Source organism: Stomoxys calcitrans, chromosome 1 (genome assembly GCF_963082655.1).
Source record: "Stomoxys calcitrans chromosome 1, idStoCalc2.1, whole genome shotgun sequence".
NCBI lineage: Eukaryota > Metazoa > Arthropoda > Insecta > Diptera > Muscidae > Stomoxys > Stomoxys calcitrans.
The window spans coordinates 170,856,311-170,878,586 of NC_081552.1; the positions used below are offsets into that span (position 1 = coordinate 170,856,311).

At 40.3% G+C, this 22,276-nt stretch overlaps 2 protein-coding genes across 23 annotated transcripts in view; both read left to right on the plus strand.

Moving 5' to 3' along the window:
- The window catches only part of LOC106090074 (arginine-glutamic acid dipeptide repeats protein), a 137,344-nt gene that overhangs the window by 73,118 nt on the left and 41,950 nt on the right, over nucleotides 1–22,276 (plus strand). For 10 of the 22 annotated variants that reach the window (XM_059365811.1, XM_059365764.1, XM_059365779.1 and 7 more), the window contains 3 exons: nucleotides 9,012–9,164; nucleotides 17,932–18,118; nucleotides 18,193–18,269. In XM_059365811.1, the coding sequence (XP_059221794.1) occupies nucleotides 9,102–9,164; nucleotides 17,932–18,118; nucleotides 18,193–18,269 (327 nt within the window). In that variant the 5' untranslated portion in view covers nucleotides 9,012–9,101. The remainder of the gene's footprint in view (nucleotides 1–9,011; nucleotides 9,165–17,931; nucleotides 18,119–18,192; nucleotides 18,270–22,276) is intronic. The other 12 variants (XM_059365790.1, XM_059365819.1, XM_059365824.1 and 9 more) reach the window with 7 other exon arrangements.
- On the plus strand, nucleotides 2,591–3,469 carry LOC131996303 (uncharacterized). Its single transcript, XM_059365876.1, has 2 exons — nucleotides 2,591–2,723; nucleotides 2,787–3,469. The coding sequence occupies exons 1-2, from the start codon at nucleotides 2,672–2,674 to the stop codon at nucleotides 3,281–3,283; spliced, it is 549 nt and encodes a 182-aa protein (XP_059221859.1). The 5' UTR covers nucleotides 2,591–2,671; the 3' UTR covers nucleotides 3,284–3,469.

The window sequence follows — 22,276 nt, forward strand, 5'->3', positions numbered from 1 at the left end:
TTTTTTTCTTTACCCAAGCCATTACAAAGCACGCAAATTAATTTCAGCTCTCATAACTTTGAACTGTAGCTGTGTGTGTGTGCGCCCTCGTGAGTATTGCTGAAAATTTAAATTTTGGCCACCAATCATTTTATGCTCATCAGCAAAAACACTTAAAATAGCTCAACGATTTAAAGGAGTATTTAATGTTTTGATCGTTGGGAGTAGTAAGCGTCAACAACCATGCTGGTATAAGGTGTGAGCTTGCCATTAGCTGCATGTCCACCATGTGCTCCTATTTTTAAGGTAGTTTGCTGCAGTTTTCTGGTGCGGAAGTGATCAAAATATATGTTATTACCCTAGAAAGAAATATAATTAAAATTGTTATTAACTTATTTTCAATTTTTGTGTCATTTGCTTTAAAATGTTTGGGTTATATATCAATACTCTTATTATTTGGAACAGCAAGTTTTTGTGGAAAAATTTATTCATTGAAATATTTTACATTATTGTAGCTTCATCATGAAGGCTTATCGTGTGATCTCTTTTTAATATTCTTCTGGAGAAGATTATACGCGATACAGGTGTGACTAAAGCAGCACACTGCTGCTCGCCTAGGCCGACGACATCGATATTATAGATCGCTAATCGACAGCAGGAACTACGGCTTTAGAAATGTCAAAAAAATGGGTCTGGCAGTTCATGAAGATAAAACAATGTAGATTGCAGTACTCGGTGTGGTACTTGGCGTTGTATCAAACCACACTATTATGAGTTGTATTACGCCTTCCGTGGGCTCAAGCAGTTAAATTGGAGGATCTGTTTTTATGTAGGCTACATCTATTTACTTCAAAGCTCATGTTCGTGCTCTTAACTTCTTCACTTTATTGCAATATTTTTTTTTTTAGCGTGCAGTGAAAGTCATAAAATCTTATGCAATGCTGTTTAAATTGTTTAAAATAAATAAACTATCAAAAAGCAACAACAACGATGACAATACTGTGCTAAAATTGTTTGGCACAAAAAATAGCTTACGCGCGGTATGAAAAGTTTATCAATGAACGACTCAAAGATTAAGAATCACGACAACAGAATAGCGATTTGATTATGAATCACTACAAGCACTTTGATTATCGGTGTTTTGCTGAGGTTTAGATTGTTAATTGTTGCTGTTGTTGTTGTTGTTGTTGTTGTTTACCTATTGGCAATATGTACACAGACCCCTTCTTTGAAATGTTGCCGCTGGTTTGTTCATCTATCATTCATATCAAAATGCCTGCTGGTCTGGCCCAAAGAGACGAATGTATCAATTTACATACATAAGTATGCACGAGTGTATGTGGCTGCGTGTATGCGTGCTTTTTGTGTGTGTGCCGTTATTTAGATAACCTTGTTTATTGTCAAGTGCACGTTATGGCAATTAAAGATAAAGGCCATTTGAAATGAAGTCAATTATTTAAAAATACTAAATTGCTTGATTTAATTTCTTTGCACCTAACAAAAAGAAGTGATTAAAAAAATGTACTCAAATTGACTCAAAAGTTTTAATGTCTAAAAATGAATGCATGCAATTTGTCACGAAGTGCCCCTGTAGCTGATCACGAGCTAGGATATCATACATGTGCAGGAATTACATGTGGGTTCGATTCCCACCAAAAGCATTGTTTATTGTTGTACTAGTGTGTTGTACACTGAGGCGGCAGCCCTTGCCGATGCAGGACTCCATCGGGTCAATCCGGTACGTACAATCGGCTGCCATGGTCTATCGCTTATGTGTTATCAAAATGGAAAAATTTTAGTTTACTCTAATACATCTGTGACCCCATATTAATCCAACACCCGAATAATCTTCGTAGGCTGACGGTAGACTGCGGACGAGATGCAATACGATGCTATATGCTATAACAGTTTTTACTATTTCAATGCTATGATGTGGCAGATTGCGTGCGATAGAGAGCAAAGCGTGTTGTTTGTTTGCATCACCGGTTTAAGTTGTAGAGTGGTGTTTATTTACTCAGAGGATCGATTCAGATAATTCTTGGATGGATTCTTGTCGCAAAATACTTGCATTGCATTTTTTAAAAGAAAGAAAAGAGTTCAAGAAATAAGCAAAAGTCGAAGAAATAATGGGGAATTACATAATTTGTACTCTGTACTTAGAAATCACCGGGAGGATCTTTTAATAATATCATATATCAAATCTAAAATCTAAAATGGTTATGTCCTCACTTCTAAATGACTTTAATAAAAAACCAAAATGTTATTATTGGGTTAATGGTCCGTTGATGGACATACAAACAAAAAGTAATTAATTGTTTTACATAATAAAGATATGAGTCCATCACATATTGCAAAATACTGCATCCTCTCCACTACTTTTTAAACAGTCGACCAACTATTTCGTTCATTGAGTGCATAGTATGGCCTCACACTTATGGTGATTTCGATTCTGAAAAAAAATGTTACACTAATGTTGCACTCATAAGGGATAACATTTTGCAAATGCTGCCTTATCCCTCTCATAGTGTTACACTTTTTACATGTTCAATCGAACATGTTCCTGTTCATGAGCCTAACATAACAAGCAAAAAAAAAAAAAAAATTGTCGAGTTTTCATTTGTAATAATTTTTTTTGTGATTTCGGGTGTGTATAAAATAAAAAACATAGGACGCGGAAGAATTGCAGGACAATATGGAAGAATTAGTGGACAAGGCAGAAAGTCCAAGTTACAAGCAAGTTAATTGTAAGTTTTTAAAAAGCTACAACGATGAAGAACTTTCCAATTTCATAATGTTTTTATTCCTAGTGTGGTCTGACGGCGACACAAGAATGCTGCTGGACTTATACGCCAAGTATTTGCCCCAAATTGGCCCCTTACGGAAATTTAGAAATAAAAAAGAAATGTGGTCAAAAGTTGCGGAGAAGGTTGGAAATAAAAGTGCAAAACAGTGCGAAGAGCGCTATAAAACTGTTTTAAGACGGAAAAAATTGGCGGTGGAAAACAATAACACGTCGGGCTCAAAGAGGCAAAAAATTGACTTTGAAGAAGAGCTGTTCCAAATTTGCAATCTAGATGATTCAATTGAGCCGGAGATTCAAATAAGCAGCCAAAAAATTATTAAGCGGGAGCAGCGTGATATATTGGCAAGTACTTCCACGTCAAAGAAAAAGCAAAGTGTGCAGGATACTCTGCTTGAAATTGCAAAGCTTAATGAAGAGGCAAAAGAAAGGCGCCATAGAGAGAAAATGGAAGCGATTAAAGACATGAAGCAAAATTTGGAGAGATTATTCCAACAAAAATGAATTTGCTGGGCAACAAAACAAAACAAAAATTTTAAAGACTTAAATGAATTTAATTCATATGTGGCATAAGATAAACGTATGTATAGTATATATGAGTACAACAAACACATACCTTAAAACAAAGTACAAATGAATTACTTTTTAAAATATTGACCTTAGGCTCAATAAAGTACGCATATTCTTGATCGTCTTGATGTTTTAGTCGATTTAGCCATGTCCGTCCGTCTGTCTGACAAAAGTACGCTTACTTTCGAAGAAGTTAGGCTGGGTACATGAAATTTTGCACAAATACTTCTTTTTAGTGTAGGTCGAATGGGACTGTGAATGAGCCAAATCGAACCGTGTTTAGACGAAGCCTCCATATCAACCGGTCTCGCGATTATACTTGTAAAGCGTCAAGAGGACGCGATTGTTATTTGGTTTGACGCAAATTTTGCACATGATTTTGTGATTTCCAACAACCCACAGTGGTCTAAACGGCAAAAATGTGTTAGACATTTGCTGAGGAGGACATATGCTTTCAGTTCTGTTAGTCCATATCTTTAATGCAGTGTGGCAAGATTTTCTTCAGTGTTTTCTTAATAACTACGGCAGTTTCTAAGCAGTAGACAAAATGTGCCAGTAATTATATGCATATAAAAAAAACAATCATGTCAATATCTTTAGCGGTTTAAAAATGGCAGCAATTATAATGCAAAGGTATTAAAAAAAGTTTTAAATTCATAATTGTCTCATTTAGATATGAAACCACCAGGGCATTTTTTTTTACTTTTTTGGACTTGAATTATATCTTAAAATTGCCGCAACAATTAAAGCTATATATTGTCATATCGTAGCCATAAGTGAGGTAATGGCAGGCAAAATACTTAAAATACAAGAGCAGACTTTAAAATAGTGCTATTTTAACTGCTAAAAAAACAAATTCATGTCTGTTAGCATATGTAGACCGGATTTTGTGTTTGGGTGTCCTTATAGAGATGTAACTTCCATCTATGCAACCCAATACATTTGGAACTCCAGATATCTATAGTAAAAACAATAAGTTAAAATGCATAGAATCACATATTTGGCTACCTTTTCAAATTCTTTGGCGACATATTCCTCATCCTCGTTTGTGCTTGGAAATTTAATAACTTGTGGTGCCACATCATTCACCAAGAAATCCAAAACTTTATTTATACATTAGTGGGTTGTTGAAAGTGACAGGTCAAAGAGATTTGAGACTTCTCGTAATGTGGCCTTGTTTCCACTAAACCTATAAAAAAACAAATTATGTGTCTTATTTTTTTCAGTTCGCATAATTTTCATAAATCTTACCACAAAAATAATAGTATTGAGGTTTCCGCAGATACTTGGTGTCTACCGCCATGGTATGATCTTTCGCCGCAAGTTGTGGAAAACCTCTGGATTAAATCATTAGCACTATCCCGGCTAATACGTAAATTCGTCTTGAACTATACACAATTTTTTTTACAAATGTGACATATACTTTAGCAAGGAGCTACTTACTTCAATGTCCGAATAATTATGGATAACAGTTTGAACAAATTGTTTTACGCGATGTTTCTCATTTCGACCAAATAACACTGTAAACATCGCATCCTCATCTTCCGATGAAGAACTTTCCAACAATTCATCTAATATGCTATTAAATAAATAAAACACCTTCACTTTTTCCATTTTTGCTGACTTTTCCATTTAACAAATTTTGTCTTCTTCTTCTTCTGTTTAAACAAAAATTGCTTGGATGGAGGCTAACAGCTGATTTATGAGTGAAGTTACGCACAGTTTACCTAATTATATGCACGTTTGCGAATATGCTTAACACTCAGTGCACGCAGTTATTTTGGTGTATGTAACTATGAAATGATAGCAGCGAATTTAAAGTGTGACATTCTCCATGCTAGCCTAGTCACGGTGTAGAAAATGCAGCATTTTTTCACTTTCAGTAGGCAACCCCATTACATACGAACAGAAACCCGTTGGTGGGGTTACATTTTTTTGGAGAATCGAACACAAAATTTCGATCACAGTGCAACATGTCGAAAAAATGCTGCACTTTTTTTCACAATCGAAATCACCATTAGTAACTTTGACCGAGCAGAACCATTCATAACCAGATATTTTTTTAATTTTCCGTTCTTTGTTTAAATACAAAAAGTGACACGCGCCCACCTACTGTATACGACCTGTACTGTAGTTATAAAATTTTTTGTCTTGTTGTGTAGGCTCCCAATAGATATATGTACATACAAACAACAACAAAATTGCAAATGGCACACAAAACCAAGTCTTTAGAAAGTGGCTGACCAACATGTCAAGTAGTGCCACTCACATCACACCCCCACAACACCCTCACCTACTGTCAATAGTGATACTCTTTCTCTCGCACATCTACCAGTTGTTTCTCTTACTCTCACCACTTATACTCCCACCCATGGCTTTGTATTCACACAAATAACGGATGCTTAAGCCAAAAAGCAGCAACTGTTTGCTGTGTTAATGCTTCTTCTTCTTTTATTGACAATTAGTTTCTCATTTTCATGGCATTTCTTTATGGAAAATTAATTTTCATTATATTCGTCGCTGCTCTGGAAAAATATATTTTGATTGATGTCAATTTCACCAAAAAAAAAAAAATCCATTCAGCCGTTTGGCCGTAATTTGTACTACAAAATGGCGTTTATAAAACCCCTGGGCCGTTTAATAATATATAATAGGGTGGTAATTATATTATGCCATATATTGATCAAAATAAACAACAAAGTACAGGTTTTATCAATTTTAGGGTACTTTATATAAATTTTATGTTAGTTGTATATTATACCAAATTATTTCGCTCGTGACCACAACGATTAGAAATCTTTTGATTTACACACCGTTGCCTATGCAATGGTGGAGCAGCAGATGTGGCGGTCACTGAAGCACGTCAATGAATATTCAAGTGAACAATTCAAATGACTGCTGCTTGTACTGCAAAATTTTCTTCAAGGGACAGTTTAAAATTAAAATCATGCAATAAGCTCTCATGCAATTTGGCGACATATCAGAAACGCAGGCAGGGAGACAAATATTTAAGCAAATTAAGCGATACCATTTAAATTAATTACATTATATTGTGTTTGAAGCACTCAATTGGGGGGTGTTGTAGTGCTGACAGCTTTTGTGGGAAAAATTAATGTTTTCTTTTCGTCGCCAGAGTGCCAAATTGATATCAGGAACAACATTTTCAATTAGGCAATTAAAATTGAATTTGAATCATGAATTCTTATCGATTTTATTATTGTTTTTTACTGAAAATCTAATGTATTCATTTGAATGAATCCCAAGCTGTGGAAAAGTTTGAAAATTGCTTATTGCATGACTTCCTTGCAACTTCTTCTGTATGTTGCAACAATCTTCGTGAAGTAATGCTTCCAACTTCTCTCCTTCAAACTTTATCAGGCTTCTAGTTACCTTCCGTGTCGAAATGACCACTTTTGGTTAGCATGCCCGCCAATGACACTGAACGCCTGGATTCGAATACAGGCGAGAATATCCGAGAGGAGTTCCATTGTCATCAATTAACAACTTTCAGCAAGTGTTGTCTTCAAATGAAAATAAATTTTCAGCCTTTCTGGCAGGACAGTGGCCGGCTACAGAACAGATGAGTGTTGAGCCGATTAGCCATCTCGTTGAGAGATCTGCGTCAGTCGAAAGCGCTTTTCGAACTCAGAAATATATTCTCCAGAGATTCAATGGTTGCCTGGCTGTATGAGAAGATAATTATGCCAATGGTCGTCATATGCGAGGTATTCAGCTATGTAAAACGGCTATACGAGAGGTGCCGCTAAGCGGCACGCCTTTTGCACTCGGCTATTAAATGGAGGTCCCTTATCATTGACCTAAACGACCTTATTTATGCGACGAATCGGCACATCACTTTCGTTCTTAAATAGGTCTGCTGCCAAGCCATCGGCATTTGTAACTGCTATTCTGACTAGGCCTCCTATACCGTCATTAATGATTTATTCTGGGGTGTCCTCTTCGCCGTCACTATCATATATTTGCTATTCGATAGCCTTTGCAAGAGGACAAGCCTGTACCAATGCCATCAATTTGATCTATTTATTATGTTTTCTGAGCATCTCGATTGCATTGCTTGTCTTTTCAGTTCTATCTTCTTGAGGAATTTTATGTTTAAGTTTTTAGGTTAGGTTAGGATGATGCCAAGACCTTATTGTCGAGACATCCACGTTGGTCAGATTAATCCCCATTGTGATTTCTCATCTTCCCTCTTCTCCTTTTAATGAATTCACTTCACAAAGCAAAACCGTCCCTTAACGTACCCTCTTGAGGCATCTAGGTGACAAAAAACGCCTTAATTCGGCACAGATTGACGTCTCTCAGTTATTGTAGTGCCTGAAAGAAAAAAAAAACAATATCCTGTTTCTACTTTGAGATAAAGCAGGACATAAACATAGAAAATAAAAGCTTTCTTCCGAGGCGTGGATCTCATGCCACCACCGATACATGTCATAATTTCTAATGCCAATACGAGACTTATGTTTACTTAACTTATTTTGTACTGTTATAATTCCGATAACCATACTCAGATGTCCCTTTTTCATTGATAACAGACTATCTATGTTCGATTTCAAGCGTTCGTCCCACAGAAGCTTTGTTTGTCCGCATGCAATTGTTGTTGTAGCAGTGTGTTGTACACTGAGGCGGCAGCCTTTGCCTTCATCGGGTCAATCCGGTACGTACAACCGGCTGTCATGGTATATTTGAATTCCAGTGATTTAACTATGTATCCTTATAACGCTTCTTAATTCCACGGAAAATTTTCGACAGTGTTGGGTATACATCCAATATAGATACAAATGTTTGATCGATCTCTACCTCAGGATAGCACAATCTCTGCCGCCCTAGTTATCGCAAAGACCTCTGCCTGAAAAATGACGCAGTTACGCATTCGCAAAGAGGCGTTGACGTCAAGTCCACCACAATATATGCCATTACCGGTCCCGTTCTCCATATTAAATCCATTTGTAAATATATTAATATCCGTAAACGTAATTGAACCCTTTAGACATTCCGTCACAGTCGGTATCCTAATATATAGACAGCTCTCTACTATTTCCGTCCCTACTTGCAAGTCCGTCTGCAGCTCTTTCAATATACTGTCCGGTATACGAGTATGTCTAACTGGAGTTTTCCTAAGCAGGTCAAGTTGTAATAGTCTAAACGAAGTCCACTCTGCCGAATCCTATATAAACAAATCGATCCGCTGGATTTCCTTCATAACCTCTAGGGACCTTGCCGCAGTAGGGCCCATAGCCCTAGTCATGAACCTCAAGGCAACTCTATTAACCCTGTCTAGATTGCTCACATTTGTCCCTTTATCGAACCTAGGTTGATGTACTGGTTCTTGAGGAATATATACATGCAGGTCTTTGAAATTTAACAGATTTGCTTAGGGGCAATGTACCAATTTTTTATTCTATCGGAGAGTCGGTAGCAAATTTTTCCTTTCTTTATTCTGAGCCTAGGAATAATAAGCCAACAACATTTTATTGCCTACTCAGTCTAGAGCTGTTAGAGTGTCTTTCCTTTTTTGTCTTAAATTTATTTCATTATCACAGTTGTAGTTTTGATTTAGTTCAATTTTTACATTGTTTGATATATCTATCAAATTTTGATTGATTAATGAAATTGTTTGTTATTTCATTTTGTCTCATTGCAGAAAATTGTTGATTGCATTGACATAAATTTCATTTCAACGGGGGCAATAAAAAGGCTTAACACTGGACCGTAAACGTGTTTTTGAAGGGTAATGGCGGCCTCCACTCAAGGAGAAATTCGAGTGGGTCCCGGCCACCAGGTAAACGATGTCTATGTACGTACATAAATCACAAACTTCACGGTAACAATTCTCTACTCTTGTGTGATTAACTCCTCCTTTATCTGTTATATATCCGTTTATCCAATACCTCTTCCAACAATATTTCCTTGTTTAGTTTTGCTTCTTTTAATTGTATTTAGTTGTCTGTATTGAAAAGAAATATATGTACATACATGCATATTTTTCTCTATAACATTTTTTTTTGTATAGATATTCTTTTTTTTAACATCTTATTAACAAAGCATAATGTGCTGCAATTTCTATGATGTAGCTACTTTCTTTTTACAAAAAATGTTTATTCGACGATATAATAATAGGACGATAAGCATAAGAATGGATATAACAATTAGAATAATAACCACTGCCAAAAAAAATTTGGTCTTAAGGTCCAGTTTATTTTAGACTGGATTGTTTAATCAAAATAATGTTTTTAATACTACGTTTACACTGGTCGCCAAAATGTGTTTCATAGCTCTTTCGCCATTTGTGTGACAAGTTGGTGTTGTTGGCATGTTGTACCATATGAAAATAAAACTGTTTTGCAATGGATTTATTTTAAAATCACGAATAAATCCATATTGAAAGGATTTATTTTAAAACCACGAATAAATCCGTATTCAGGTGCCTAATTCCCGCATTCGCAATCGACTTTCGAGTTTCGCATTTTTTGTATTATGGCATCCGTTATCGATTAATTCTATTCGAGAATTCGGACAGTAATGAGCGAGTTTTTGCCTGCAGCAATTAAACTATCGTTAATAACAAATTTTCGTCTATTTTTAAGAAACTAGGCTAACAATAGGACATCGAAGTATTTATTTCATAAAATAAAACTATTATAGTAATATATTCACATTTTTGGTCCCTTAAATTGGATAAAAATTAACTTTTTGCTTAGCCGAATTCGGCAAAGCAAATTATCAAATCATCTACAAACATGACCAAACCAAAAGTTGTATCATTTTACCACTAAATTTAAGTGAGCAGAATATTTTTTCAAGGAAAAGGTTCTGACTTTATCCAATTGTACCTTGGATGTTGTTCTCCTTATCCTGCCCGAAAAAATAAACACCAAAGAAGCACCGCTGTGCTAGTGCTAGTGGCGACGTAATCCGCATGTATTTTTGTCCTCTTTCACATAAAGCAGCAATTTATAGTATAAAAACAGTAACAAATTGTTAAAAAAAAAAAACAATTGCATATTGTTGAGAAAGTGTTTGATTTATTTTTTTAGTAGTTATAACTTTGTTTACCTTTGAGATGACAAAATATGCTCGGCATATCGATTTTTTCTTCCCAGAAATCGATAACTTTTTGAACTTTTCCGATAACTTTTTCGTAAGTCATGATCCAATTTGTACGTTCGGAACGGAATTAATCTTCGAACACAAACTCGCTCGATAGCGGATGCGAGAATGAGGCCGCAGGGCTGGTTTTGTTATAAAAGAACCAAAACTATTGTCAATAATTTTGTATTTATATGTATGAAATGTTCGTACATGCATACGCATGTACGCTTGCATATGTTAACACACATCAGCTGACTTATTTGACTTAGCTGAAAAGCAGTCTACACAGATTGGATTTAAATTGGATTTTGCAATGCAAACTTGGTATAAGACTCGCTTATGGGAAAAGTTAAATAAGATACGATCGTGCATACGATAAGATTTGGTGCCAAGATGTACATGTTGGTGGTGTTTTTTTGATGTCGAGAGACCGACACTACGCCAATCTTTATATCGATACCGGATGGGCCTAAGAGGTCTTTAGAGATTGGATAGGAATAGGTGGATAAATTGTTGGTTGTATAACACAAAGATAAGGAAAAGGTTCATCCATAAATATCCTACTATGAATACAAACTGAAGAAGAGGGGTTTATGCCAGTTTTTTCGCAGACGGCGCTATAATACCTTTAAGGGGCAGGAGCGCTGAACCTCTCGCAATAATGATTTGGATGGTCCCTGCAATAACAAATAACAGCCCAGAAGCTATTGCTAAGACAGCATGTAGTTATGTATTAGTATGGGTAGAATCTTTGTCTCCTGATGAATGTGATTCACTTGTGGTCGGAATCGTTACTCCATCGACTTTCACATTTAGCTCATTATTCAGACTTATTTGTAGTGAACAATGTGGCTGACGATTTGGTGGCAGATATCATCAGATTTCTTGCAGCGAAATGTGAGGCAAGTTCGTTGATGTCAAAAATGGGTGGGGGTCTGATGCCATGATCGTACAATCTTTCGCATATGATACGAAATGGAGAATAGGTAGAGGTCAAATAGTGCCAGAGAAAACACCCCGACTTGGGGAAACTCCCTGTTTCACTCTACGGTGCTTCGACCTCTTATCCCTAGATTCCACAAATGATTGGCGACCACACAGATAATTCACGACTCAGCGGCTGGCATGAGACTCAGCAATCATATGGCAGCCGGTTGTTTGTACCGGATTGACCCGATGGATTCCTTCATCGGCAAGGGCTGCTGCCTCAGTGTACAACACTGCTACAACAACAACAACAACGACTCAGCTTTTAAGGCCTGGCTGCCTTCGATAGCTCCAGTGCCACGAGGACCGTCCTATCACATGGCCAGGGCTGATTGAAGCCACGGCAAATGTGTGCGGTGATGGCATGCAAACCAGTTTTTGTGCCATGCAGTCTTCAAAATCTATGCTAATGAACGGCGAATGGGATTTCTTCGGGCAAATTCTTTCCGATCCGTAGGACCAATCGCCGTGGGAGTGTGGTGGCTATTGGTTATTTAAACGCATCAAAAACTCGTCTTGTCTTATCAAGTATCGTAAGCACTCAGTATTTAAGCAAGTGCCGTTGCCACTCGGCCTGTCGTTGAGAATTTCCACATGATTGTCCGCGACTGTAATTGCAGTTACCCCATTTACCTACGGATCATTCCACTATCTGCAGCATATGGATGCGCCCCGTAGCTCTCAGCTGAGCTTCTTAAAAGGTGTTTTATTTAATATAGTAAAAAATTTTTAAAGCAACCACCATTTGCTTTGTTTACATTTGAGATGGCAAAACAGATCGGCGGTTTTTTCTTTTCCGAAATCGATAATTTTTTGACAAATTGCAATCGTAAGGCATGATCCAATTTGTACTTACGGAACGGAATTAACCTTCGAACCAAAACTCGCTCGTTAACGGATGAGAGAATTAGACCTCTGATTTGGCTCGTTGTCGCAAATTGCACAAGCGTGTGCGGAGGACTTCTAAAGGCTGCTAAATGTGACAACAAGTATTTTGGGATACTTGGCGGTGGGAATCTTTAATGTGTTCAACATGGGCCTGAAGCCATGATGGTAGATAGCACTCATGTCATACACACTCGATGCTAATCCGTTGGTGCATCCCACCTTAATGAGATTCCATTTTTATCAATAAATGAGACATACGACTGGTGACCACACAAGTAATACGCGGTCCAATGTTTCAGACTCGGCTCGATAGACATGTTAGCAATGTCCATAAAAAGCATATCATGTTATCGAAAGCTTTGGATAGTTCAAGAACCACTTGGTATAGTCCTATTTTATGATTTTACCCAATTAAGATGTCTTGAATGTCTCCAACAGAGGGTTCACTTTGTCTACTTTTAAAACCTGTAGTGGTACTTACTTATCAACATAATAACATGTCTGTCCGTCTGTCTTTATATTCTTCAAATAGCTGAACCCCTGATTTAACTTCATAAGATCCAGCAAGCCTTTTTCAAACACGAGAAGCTTAAGTTTTATGTAGATTTATGTTCTCCAAAACGCACACCAAAAACCTCTTATATATGTAGGTCCATAAAAAATAATAGCCACATATAAAACCTCGATTTGAACCCTCTTGAAGCACTGGAAGCTCAAATTTGTGTTTCATTTGGAAGAAATTTCATGGGAGTAGGAAACTTATGTCCTTGTATATTAATTTTTTCAGGACTTTTAGAGTCTCAATTAAGCGTAATAGTAATTGAGATATAAACTCAGTTCTTTGTATATTTTTTTAGCCGAATTCATGGTGGTGAGTTTCCAAGACTCTGTGAGACGAATGTAGCGCGTTTTAACTTGTTTACACTTACACCTTTGTTCATTAACATGCAATTGAGAAACCCATATTGTCGGTTGAAACACAAAAGTGTCCAACAAGAGTTTTTTTTTGTTTTATCGCAATGCACAATGACTGCTACTGCTAATATCGATCAAATATTTGTTAAGCAAAAACTTTGCAAGTTACACTATTTTGTAAGAAATTATACACAATTATTTAAACATTATTTACAAATATTGCAGTTAAGTAAAATGTCATTTTTGTTTCATATATCAAAATAAATACTCGACATTTATTGTCTTAATTGACTCAGTCATTGATTGGTGGATTCTCTATGGCTGAGTGTTCATTAGTAATGACACTTGTGGCATTGAATGCTTCCGTACTCCATACATTACTATTGTATGTACAAAACATCTATATTGAATGATTATTTTTTCGTATACACATGTCGCATGACGAAAGTGTAAGGGAGATTTTAAGTGAGCTAACATTGCAAGTCTTGCCCATGAACATTCCACTGAGGAACAGGGGCAAACTTTTCACATATCAATGAGTGCAGTCCGATTCAAGTTTATGCTCAATGATAAGGGGCCTCCTTTTTATAGCCGAGTCCGAACGGCGAGCGGCAGTGCGACACCTCTGTGGAGAGACATGGCATAGTACCTCACAAATGTCGCTAGCATTAGGAGGAGAAAACCACCGCTGAAAATTTGTTTTCTGATGGTCTTGCCAGGATTCGAACCCAGGCGTTCGTCGTCATAGGCGGAAAAGCTTACCCCTGCGCTACGGTGGGCTCCAGTGAGCTAACATAACATGTCCCAAGGGTGGGCAACGCAGATTAATAACTATTTTTTGCCTTCATTGAAATCCACTGTACTGATGGTTGTTTTGAACAGCACGCGTCTAGTAATCTCGATCGCTTGCCGTTTCATTTCAAACCCTTATAGTTCCACCACAATATGGTGTAAGGCAGTAGCATGACAAGAAGAGGGTAGGAGAAGCCAACACACATGCAAATGCAAATTTTGCCCATGGACATTCCATTAAAGTACCGGGGCAAAACTTCTCACATATCAATGAGTGCTGTCCGATTCAAGTTTAAGCTCAATGATAAGGGGCCTGCTTTTTACAGCCGAGCCCGAACGACCTGCCGCAGTGCGACACCTATTTTGAGGAGAAGTTTTTACATGGCATAGTACCTCACAAATGTCGTCAGCATTAGAAGGGGATAACCACCGCTGAAAATTTTTTCTGATGTTCTCACCAGGTTTGAACCCAGGCGTTCAGCGTCATAGGCGGACATGCTTACCTCTGCGCTACGGTGGCCTCCAACACGTATGACAAGATCATAATCGCAACGATCAGGTCTATAGACCGGAACTATCTTACTCCCCCGAGGGAGCTTGCCATGGTTCGCTACCCCTACATGCCTTAAGTTTGTGGCTACAACAACATCGACAAAGTTAAACGGGGAATGACTCTCGTCGGTAAAAGTTTCTCCATTCAGAAATATCTACAGAAGTCCTGTTGGCGATAGAGTCCAAGAGCAAAAAAAATGCTCAGCCATAATCATGCTTTTCTCCCCGCAATTGTCGGGTAGTTCAGTAGTAGACCTGGCATTGCTCAGCTCAGTCACCCAACGCTCGTGCATCGTCTCTAGAGCCTTCAGGGCCGCGAAGTCCTCCGCTCTTAATTCTTATAAGCTTGAAGAAAACCCCGGTGTCCTTCCCGATCTGGACCTTTCCACAATATAGATTGTGATAGGTTGGGCGGAATACCTTCAGTACAAAGCTACCACTTAGAGAAAACGGCGTGTAATTCGTCAACAAGGAAGGGTCCGCAAAACAAACAAAAAAAAACCCTAACCCGCAGCTGCCGGATAGTGGTAGCGGATAGTGGAATGCTCCATACGGAGTAGCTGCCACAGCAGTCGCGGACAATCAGCGCTACCGAGTGGAGAGCCTCAGTGAGAGGCCGGGTGGCACAGGCTATTGCATAAATACTAAATGCTCTATACGACAAGGCTAGATATTACCGCCTTTGAATAGCCAATGACCATCATGTTCCCGTGGCGATCGCTCGTATAGACCGGAACGAGCTTGCCGAGGATCGCCACTTCCATATGCAATTGTGGCTACGACGACAACGGAAACCAACCCTCAACAACATGGAAGAGAGCCGCCTAAAGTGAACAGATTGCTACGCCCCTGACTCCCTAGTCTAAGGCGATGTTTGTTGCGCCACACCCAGCATATATGTATGTAGATCTAAAGGCATAAGTTTGAGTATAGCATTTAGCGTTCTCGAGGGGCTTCTTGCCCAAATGTTACCACCGGCGAGGTATCCTGCACCTTCTTAAATATACTGCAGATAGCAGAGATGTCCAGAGCACATAGAATCTAGAATAGACATATTATTGTGAGAATCAGCCGCATCCCAACTGCCCCCTATCGAGTTGTGACAGAAATAAATTGCATTCAGTCCCTTGTTGACCCTCTCCTGGACGTTGCTTCTCTAGTCTAGAGTCCGCTGAAGAATTACGCCCACGATCTTGGCCTACGAAGGGAGCAACAGCTCCCAGGGAAGACTTCTTAAAAACCTAAGGCTTCACCTTCTGGTGATAGTTCCAACTCTGGCCATGGTTCATGCAGATAACTCACCCAATACACCCGGCAAGAGGCCTGTAACAATTGAGGAAAAGCGGAATCGCATTGAGAGGAACGTCGAAGATGTGATGGTAGCGAGAGTATTACTCGATGATGGATTGTCCTCTCCCAATCATACTTACCAGCAGCCTATTTGGGGTTAAAGCCCTACATTGTAAGGGGATCGTGATCTCTGGTCCATTGTAATCGTCCTAGAAAGCCGGAATAGAGACCGAAAAAATTTTCACCGACTAGAGTGCCACCCTTTCAGCCATCCTAGGTCCATACAGAAGTCCAGAATGACTCGAGGGACCAATGACTGTAGAGAGCTTAGCAAAGAGAAAAGGTGCTCACCCATAATCCTGTGCGAATGTCTCCCCGCCATTGTGGGACATTAGCACAGGTCAGGACTCCTACCATCAAACAAATGTAACGCTTCCCCAGCTCCAGGACAATTGACGTTCTCGTTCTAGAGTATCTCGGCAACGGGGCCTTGGCAGCCCTGCAGTCCGCAACGACACCCCAAGGCAGCATTCTGCGCATTTGCCGTAGAAGGCATCCATCACCAACCACATAGCCAACACAGAGGGGATTCATCATGCGCTATCCAAACATGGCCAGCTCGTCAGCCGCTTTGTTCCCCGCCACACTTTGATGGTCCGGAACCCAGCACAATCTTCCACAGCCCCCAAAGGTCCAAGCCAGGGCCTTCCGCGCTGCCTGACTGTCCGCATGAATTTTGACATTCTGAGAGGGCCGACGCTCCTGTCTCAGGATCACATCCAAGACCTTGGCTATCGCAAAAATCTCAGCCTGAAAGACACTACCCGTCGAAATTTCATTAAAATGTCAGTGCTCAAGTAAGACGTACTTCAAAAAATGAACATTGTAGGTGTAGCTCCCTTAAAATGTCGAATTTGCCACGATTAGGAACAGGGATTTTTAAGTATTTTAATTTCACAATTTTTCTTTTGTTTTTCTTTCGAGGCGAGCTCAATGATCGGACATTTTCGCAATGGAAAAGGAAAGCCAGAGTTCACAACAAACACCAACCGCTATGGGACTCGTTTCGTCATTTGTTTAGAATAACTCATTGACCATATTAGGTGTGGAGGCTTCAAGGGCCATACATTGGTATATATGTTCACTGAAACCCTCATCTTTATAGACGAGCCCAAAAATGGCACCGCCGAGCGACTTATCTTTGCGGTGTCGCCAGCTTTAATTAGGAGATGACCGCCACCGATTTTTATAGCCACTACGGTAGGATGGGGGCATACTCATTTTACTATTCCGTTTTGAGATCCCAATACCATTACACAAGGAGTTTTTAATCTTAAATCTTTGAAATTTAAGACACTCTGATGACCACGCCTATGACTTTAGATGACAGCCATCATGGCAGGCAAAAGAACTGCCCAGTTTTGTGAGATTTCCTTCAGAGTTTGCCACTTTATAAAATTATAAATGCTGGCTTAAATTGAACAATAACGGACAACTATAATGATACCTTTCTCTAGGTGGCTAACTTATTCCCTATCAATTCCTTATCCTTAATCCTACTCCCTTCATTATTTCACGGTATTATCGTCAACCATATGCTGCACTAGATTTTAATGCCACCTAATCTAGATTTAAGTTATCATTTTACATATCGCTTAATCTCATGTGTATCTTAACATCGATCGATTTACTCTTTCCATACATTTTATGTTAATCTCTTCTTTTTTGATTGAACATTTATTAATTTCCACTAATTATCATTTTTCCTTTGCCATGTGTCATCCTAAACCACCACCACCACCACTACCCTGCTACTACTACTGCTACCACCACCACCACCAACACCAAAAACCATCCACAAAAATCTTCCTACTACCACCACCCAATTGATCAATCAATCAATCAATCAACTGACCAACAACTACTACTATTTCTCCTACTCCATCCATCTGCACTACTTCACAAAAACACACTCACCTTTAATAATTAAAAAAAAAAAAAAAAAAAAAACAAATAATAAACACTACAACAACAAACAACAACAAAAGGCAAAACTGCCCGATTATAATCCAATTTCAAGCTTCCCAGTTGATAAGGAAAACGACGAAAGAGAACTAGAAATTCCAAGATGGAGTCCAGGTGCTATGGCAGATGGAGATCTTCTAATGTTCTTGCGTGCAGCTCGTTCAATGGCTGCATTTCAAGGTAAATATCCACCGGAAGAAATACTAAAAAGTAATGACACACACACTCTTTACCCATCTGACTCGAGATTCTAATCAATTTCCTTATTTTTACTTCTATTGCAGGAATGTGTGATGGAGGATTAGAGGAAGGCATTGTTGCAGCTACACGTGACGACACAACAATTAATGCACATGACGTTGTAAGTATTCAAAACAGAAACGGAGAACGGAAGGAAACCATTCACTTTTATTAAGCATTCATAAGTCGATTGTTCATGGCTGTTGCTTTAAATCCTTTCATGGTTTTTGATGATTGCTTCTTGATGCACTTTGTTTGTAATACCGTTACATGTTGTTGTTGTTGTTGTAGTATGATGTGTTCTATCTAGCGTCTGCTAGGTTCTGTTGAATATCCAGATCCAAGAACTCTGCGACTAAGGTAGGGTGTGTCCAGAGGGATCTGGGTCCGAGTCGAGTGGTTCTGGCTAGACAGTTAAACAGTGTCGTGTGGTCCCAAGTCACAATCGGGACACTCATCCTGTACGTTGGCAGCAATCCTTGTTTTTGTTGTTGTAGCAGTGTGCAGTGTTCTATCTTTCGTGTGCTTGGTTCTGTGGAATAACCAGATCCAGAAACTCTGCAACTAAGGTGTCTGAGTCGAGTGGGTCTGGTTGGGCAGTTAAACAGGTGTTGTGTGTCACCAGGTCATAATCGGGACACATCCTGCATGCTGGTCACAATTGGGACACATTCTGTACGTTGGCAGCAATCCTTGCTCTGAAGGTGTCGAGGCGTTCGATCGTAATTGAGCCAGAAATACTTTGGTTTGCCGGGGAAGGTCAATTTCTGCTTTTGGTGGCAGTCGTTGTCCAAGTACCACATTTACCTGATAACTATTTATCGCATCTGCTACTGTATCTTCATGAATTTTGCCCAGACCCGCTTGGTAGGCCGCTTGATCTAAACTGAACCTCTCGCTCTAGGTCATGAAGATCCACCTTGAGGCTTCTGGGCTGTGGATACCTATTCACAACCCAGAGGGTATTACTTAGACAGCATGTATTTCTGTCTTTGCATAGGTAGAATCTTTGTGTCCTGATGAGGGTGGTCCACGTGAGAAATAAAGAGACAACCTGTCGCTGAAGATTTGGTGGCAGATATCTTCAAACCGCTTGAAGTGAAATAAGCGGCAAGTTCGTTGAGGTAGACGTTTACCCTATCACAAATATCAAAAATTGTAGAGAGCCTGATGCCACGATCGTACGATCTCTAAGCCGCCTGGAGGGGTGGAATGGAGGATAGGTAGAGATTTAACAGTGCCGGAGATATCATCCCGCATTTGGGAACTCCCCTCTTCACTCTACCGTGTTTCGCCTTCTTATCTCTAAATTCCACAAATAACTAGCGACCATACAGATAATTCGCGACCGTGTTGGCGATGTCCTCAAAAATAGTATGACATGGCTGACCGGGTCGAATGCCTTCGATAGGTCCTGTGCCACGAGGACCGTCCTATCACAGCTGTAAGGTACTCGATTCAAGGTAGATTCAGATTTTTCAGTATCAGTGTAGAGATTCCGTTGGGGCTCAACGCCTTGGATGACTTGGCAATACGGATGACATTCGTAACATCGTCCACGGTAAATTGTGATGACAGTCCATTTTCTCGTAGATCACGAATATCACGAATGACTCCTCCTCTCGGGATGCTCAATAAATTGACGGTTAAACAACCTGGCGCAGCTCTTCGGTTCAGTCAGTTACGTCGCCAAAAGTAACTGAGGTCCTGTCATCCCTTCTACCGGGGTTCGAGAGTGACTTAATAGCAGACCACAGCTTGCCTAAGCTTGTACCTAAGTCACATTGATACAAGTGTTCCAGCCTCAAATTCCGCTTATGTTCTTTAACTACCTTAGTGGGGTGCGTGCTACGAATCCCATCACACTAGTCTGCGAGTATCGCTGCCTGTGCCAAGAAATTGGGCCGCACTTGGGGTATTCGACCGGCTGGCATAAAGCGAGCGGCTGCGGCGTTAATGATTTCTCGGAATTTCCTCTCGGCAACTAGCACATTAGAGGTGGGTGTCAGTTCACTGAAGCGCCGATTAGTGTATTCTCTGAAGCTGACCCAATCGGCCTTCTTCTGATTGATAAACGTCCGGTGCTCAGAGGTTATAAAGTCGGGTGGTCGTTCGATGGCGGTGGTCTGTTCCCCAAGAAATGACGGCTTGAAGGATACGTCGCACAGGAGATTAAGTGATGGAATGGAAATGTGTCTGGCTAGGTGCTGCATCTCCTCGTTATTCTAATCCTCATTCACCATGCAAAACGTGGAGCCTTCAATCTGCTCTACCATGACATGTTGTTGTTGTTGTAGACACATTTTTGTGTGGAGGTGGCGATCCTCGACAAGCTTCTGTAGGTGAGCTTACCGGTCCAAATGACCGACCGCCGAGGGATCAGTGTGACCATTGGTTATTTAAAGGTGTCAATAACCCGCCTTGTCATATCGAGCATTGTAGGCATTCAGTATTTGTATAAGATCCGGTGCCGCCCGGTCTCTCACTGAGACTTTCCGCTCGATACCGCTGATTGTCCGCGACTGTCGTTGCAGCTACTCCGTATGGAGCATTCCACTATCCGCTTGCAGCTAAGCTTCTTGTGACAGCAATGAACACCTCACAAATTGGAGCTCAATGTTCCAGCTTGTGTAGTGATTACAGCTATTCCGTGGCGGGTCATGAAATTTGATGCACATAAATGTCCCCTAGAACCAGACGATTATGGCCAGACATTAGACCCATAGTATCGGGCCTGTTAAAAAAAACCGTTAATTGGTTCACAACAGCCAACTAGCGGTATTTAAACGTTGAAAAGCACTATCTCGACTGCTATCCACATACATTCCATGTAGGGGTGACCACTGCCAGGCGCAGTTGAGATGAGTCTATATGTACTGCACGGAATGTTGTACCACGAAGGCCAATCTCCCACTTCTAATCCTTAAGCGATCCTTACGTAGCGCATCGTATCCGTGACAATTGTGCAGGCTGCAGGTGTTGGCCAGCTTTGTCTGCTGGATCGCTGCAACAAATATGTTCTTCCGACTCATAAAATCTATTATTTCGTCGATTTTGCCTCGGAGATCATTGCAAGAAAGATACACTTCCTGGCACTGGCCCGGCAATATTGGGGCTGGGTTGCTGCTGTTGCGTATATTGTCGCAAAGGAGAGGTCGGAGGGGTCACATAGTTCGATGACAAGGACGCCGAAGGCGACGACGACAAAGCTTATAAGCCACTGCTGTCTATGTTTGCATAGCACCTCGCAATATATGCAGTACGACTCTGCTCCTGTAGTGACGTAAGCTCAAAGCAAGATCGAAAATACACCCACTCCATGCAACGGTTACACCTCACCGACACCGACTGATGATGGATGCGGTTCTGGCAACCCGAACCAGGGTCCGGAGCACACCGGTCTGTGCCCCTCCCATGTCGAAAAAAGGTGAACACGTAGACAGTCCTTTCTTGTTTTCGGGTTGGACATGGTTTTTCCGAAAAGAAATCTCAGTGCTGCGAGTATCCCGCCTTTTCCGGAAACTTATGTTTACACGAATGGGTCTAAATTGGACGGTGGCAGGATGCCTAGATGAGTTCCTTGATATTGGCGAAACGAATAGGCCTCTGGAAAGGTATACCGTTTTTCAGGCGAAGTTCTTTGCTGTTCTGAGGGCACTGGGCGATTTGGATGTGGGAACGGCTGCCCGATCAAACTTTCGCGACATAAGTACACATTCAGACGGATGCCATGGTGTTGGTACATGTGTGGTTCACACTAACTGGAAGACGCAAGGAGCTTGATAGAGCCATGGGGAAGACTGACAGCTTCAGAGGGGCCCGAGCCATCAAGGGTTGCCGGAAATGAATCGCTGCTGAGCACATATCTCGCTGAGGTATCGTTGAACCTTGTCGTGAACCTATGGCCGAGTATTTCGAGATTCAAGCACTTATCTTGTGGCTTTCTCAGACACAGGATAAGTCGGCTGAGATGCATGGCCTCGGAATGTTGATAAGAGTTATGATTGGTCATTGCAAAGTCAGATTTTTGACGTTGCCCTGCACACAGGGAGAAGCGCTTTTCTACACGGCATGTGATGACAAGAAGGAGTAGGGAATGATGGAGCACCTTCTATGTCACTGCCCGAC

Excerpts from the sequence above, each read along its gene's own strand:
- LOC131996303 (XM_059365876.1), top strand. The coding sequence starts at position 2,672 with ATGGAAGAATTAGTGGACAAGGCAGAAAGTCCAAGTTACAAGCAAGTT. Across the intron at positions 2,724-2,786 it reads AAGTTACAAGCAAGTTAATT|TGTGGTCTGACGGCGACACA; the intron begins GTAAGTTTTTAA and ends TTTTATTCCTAG.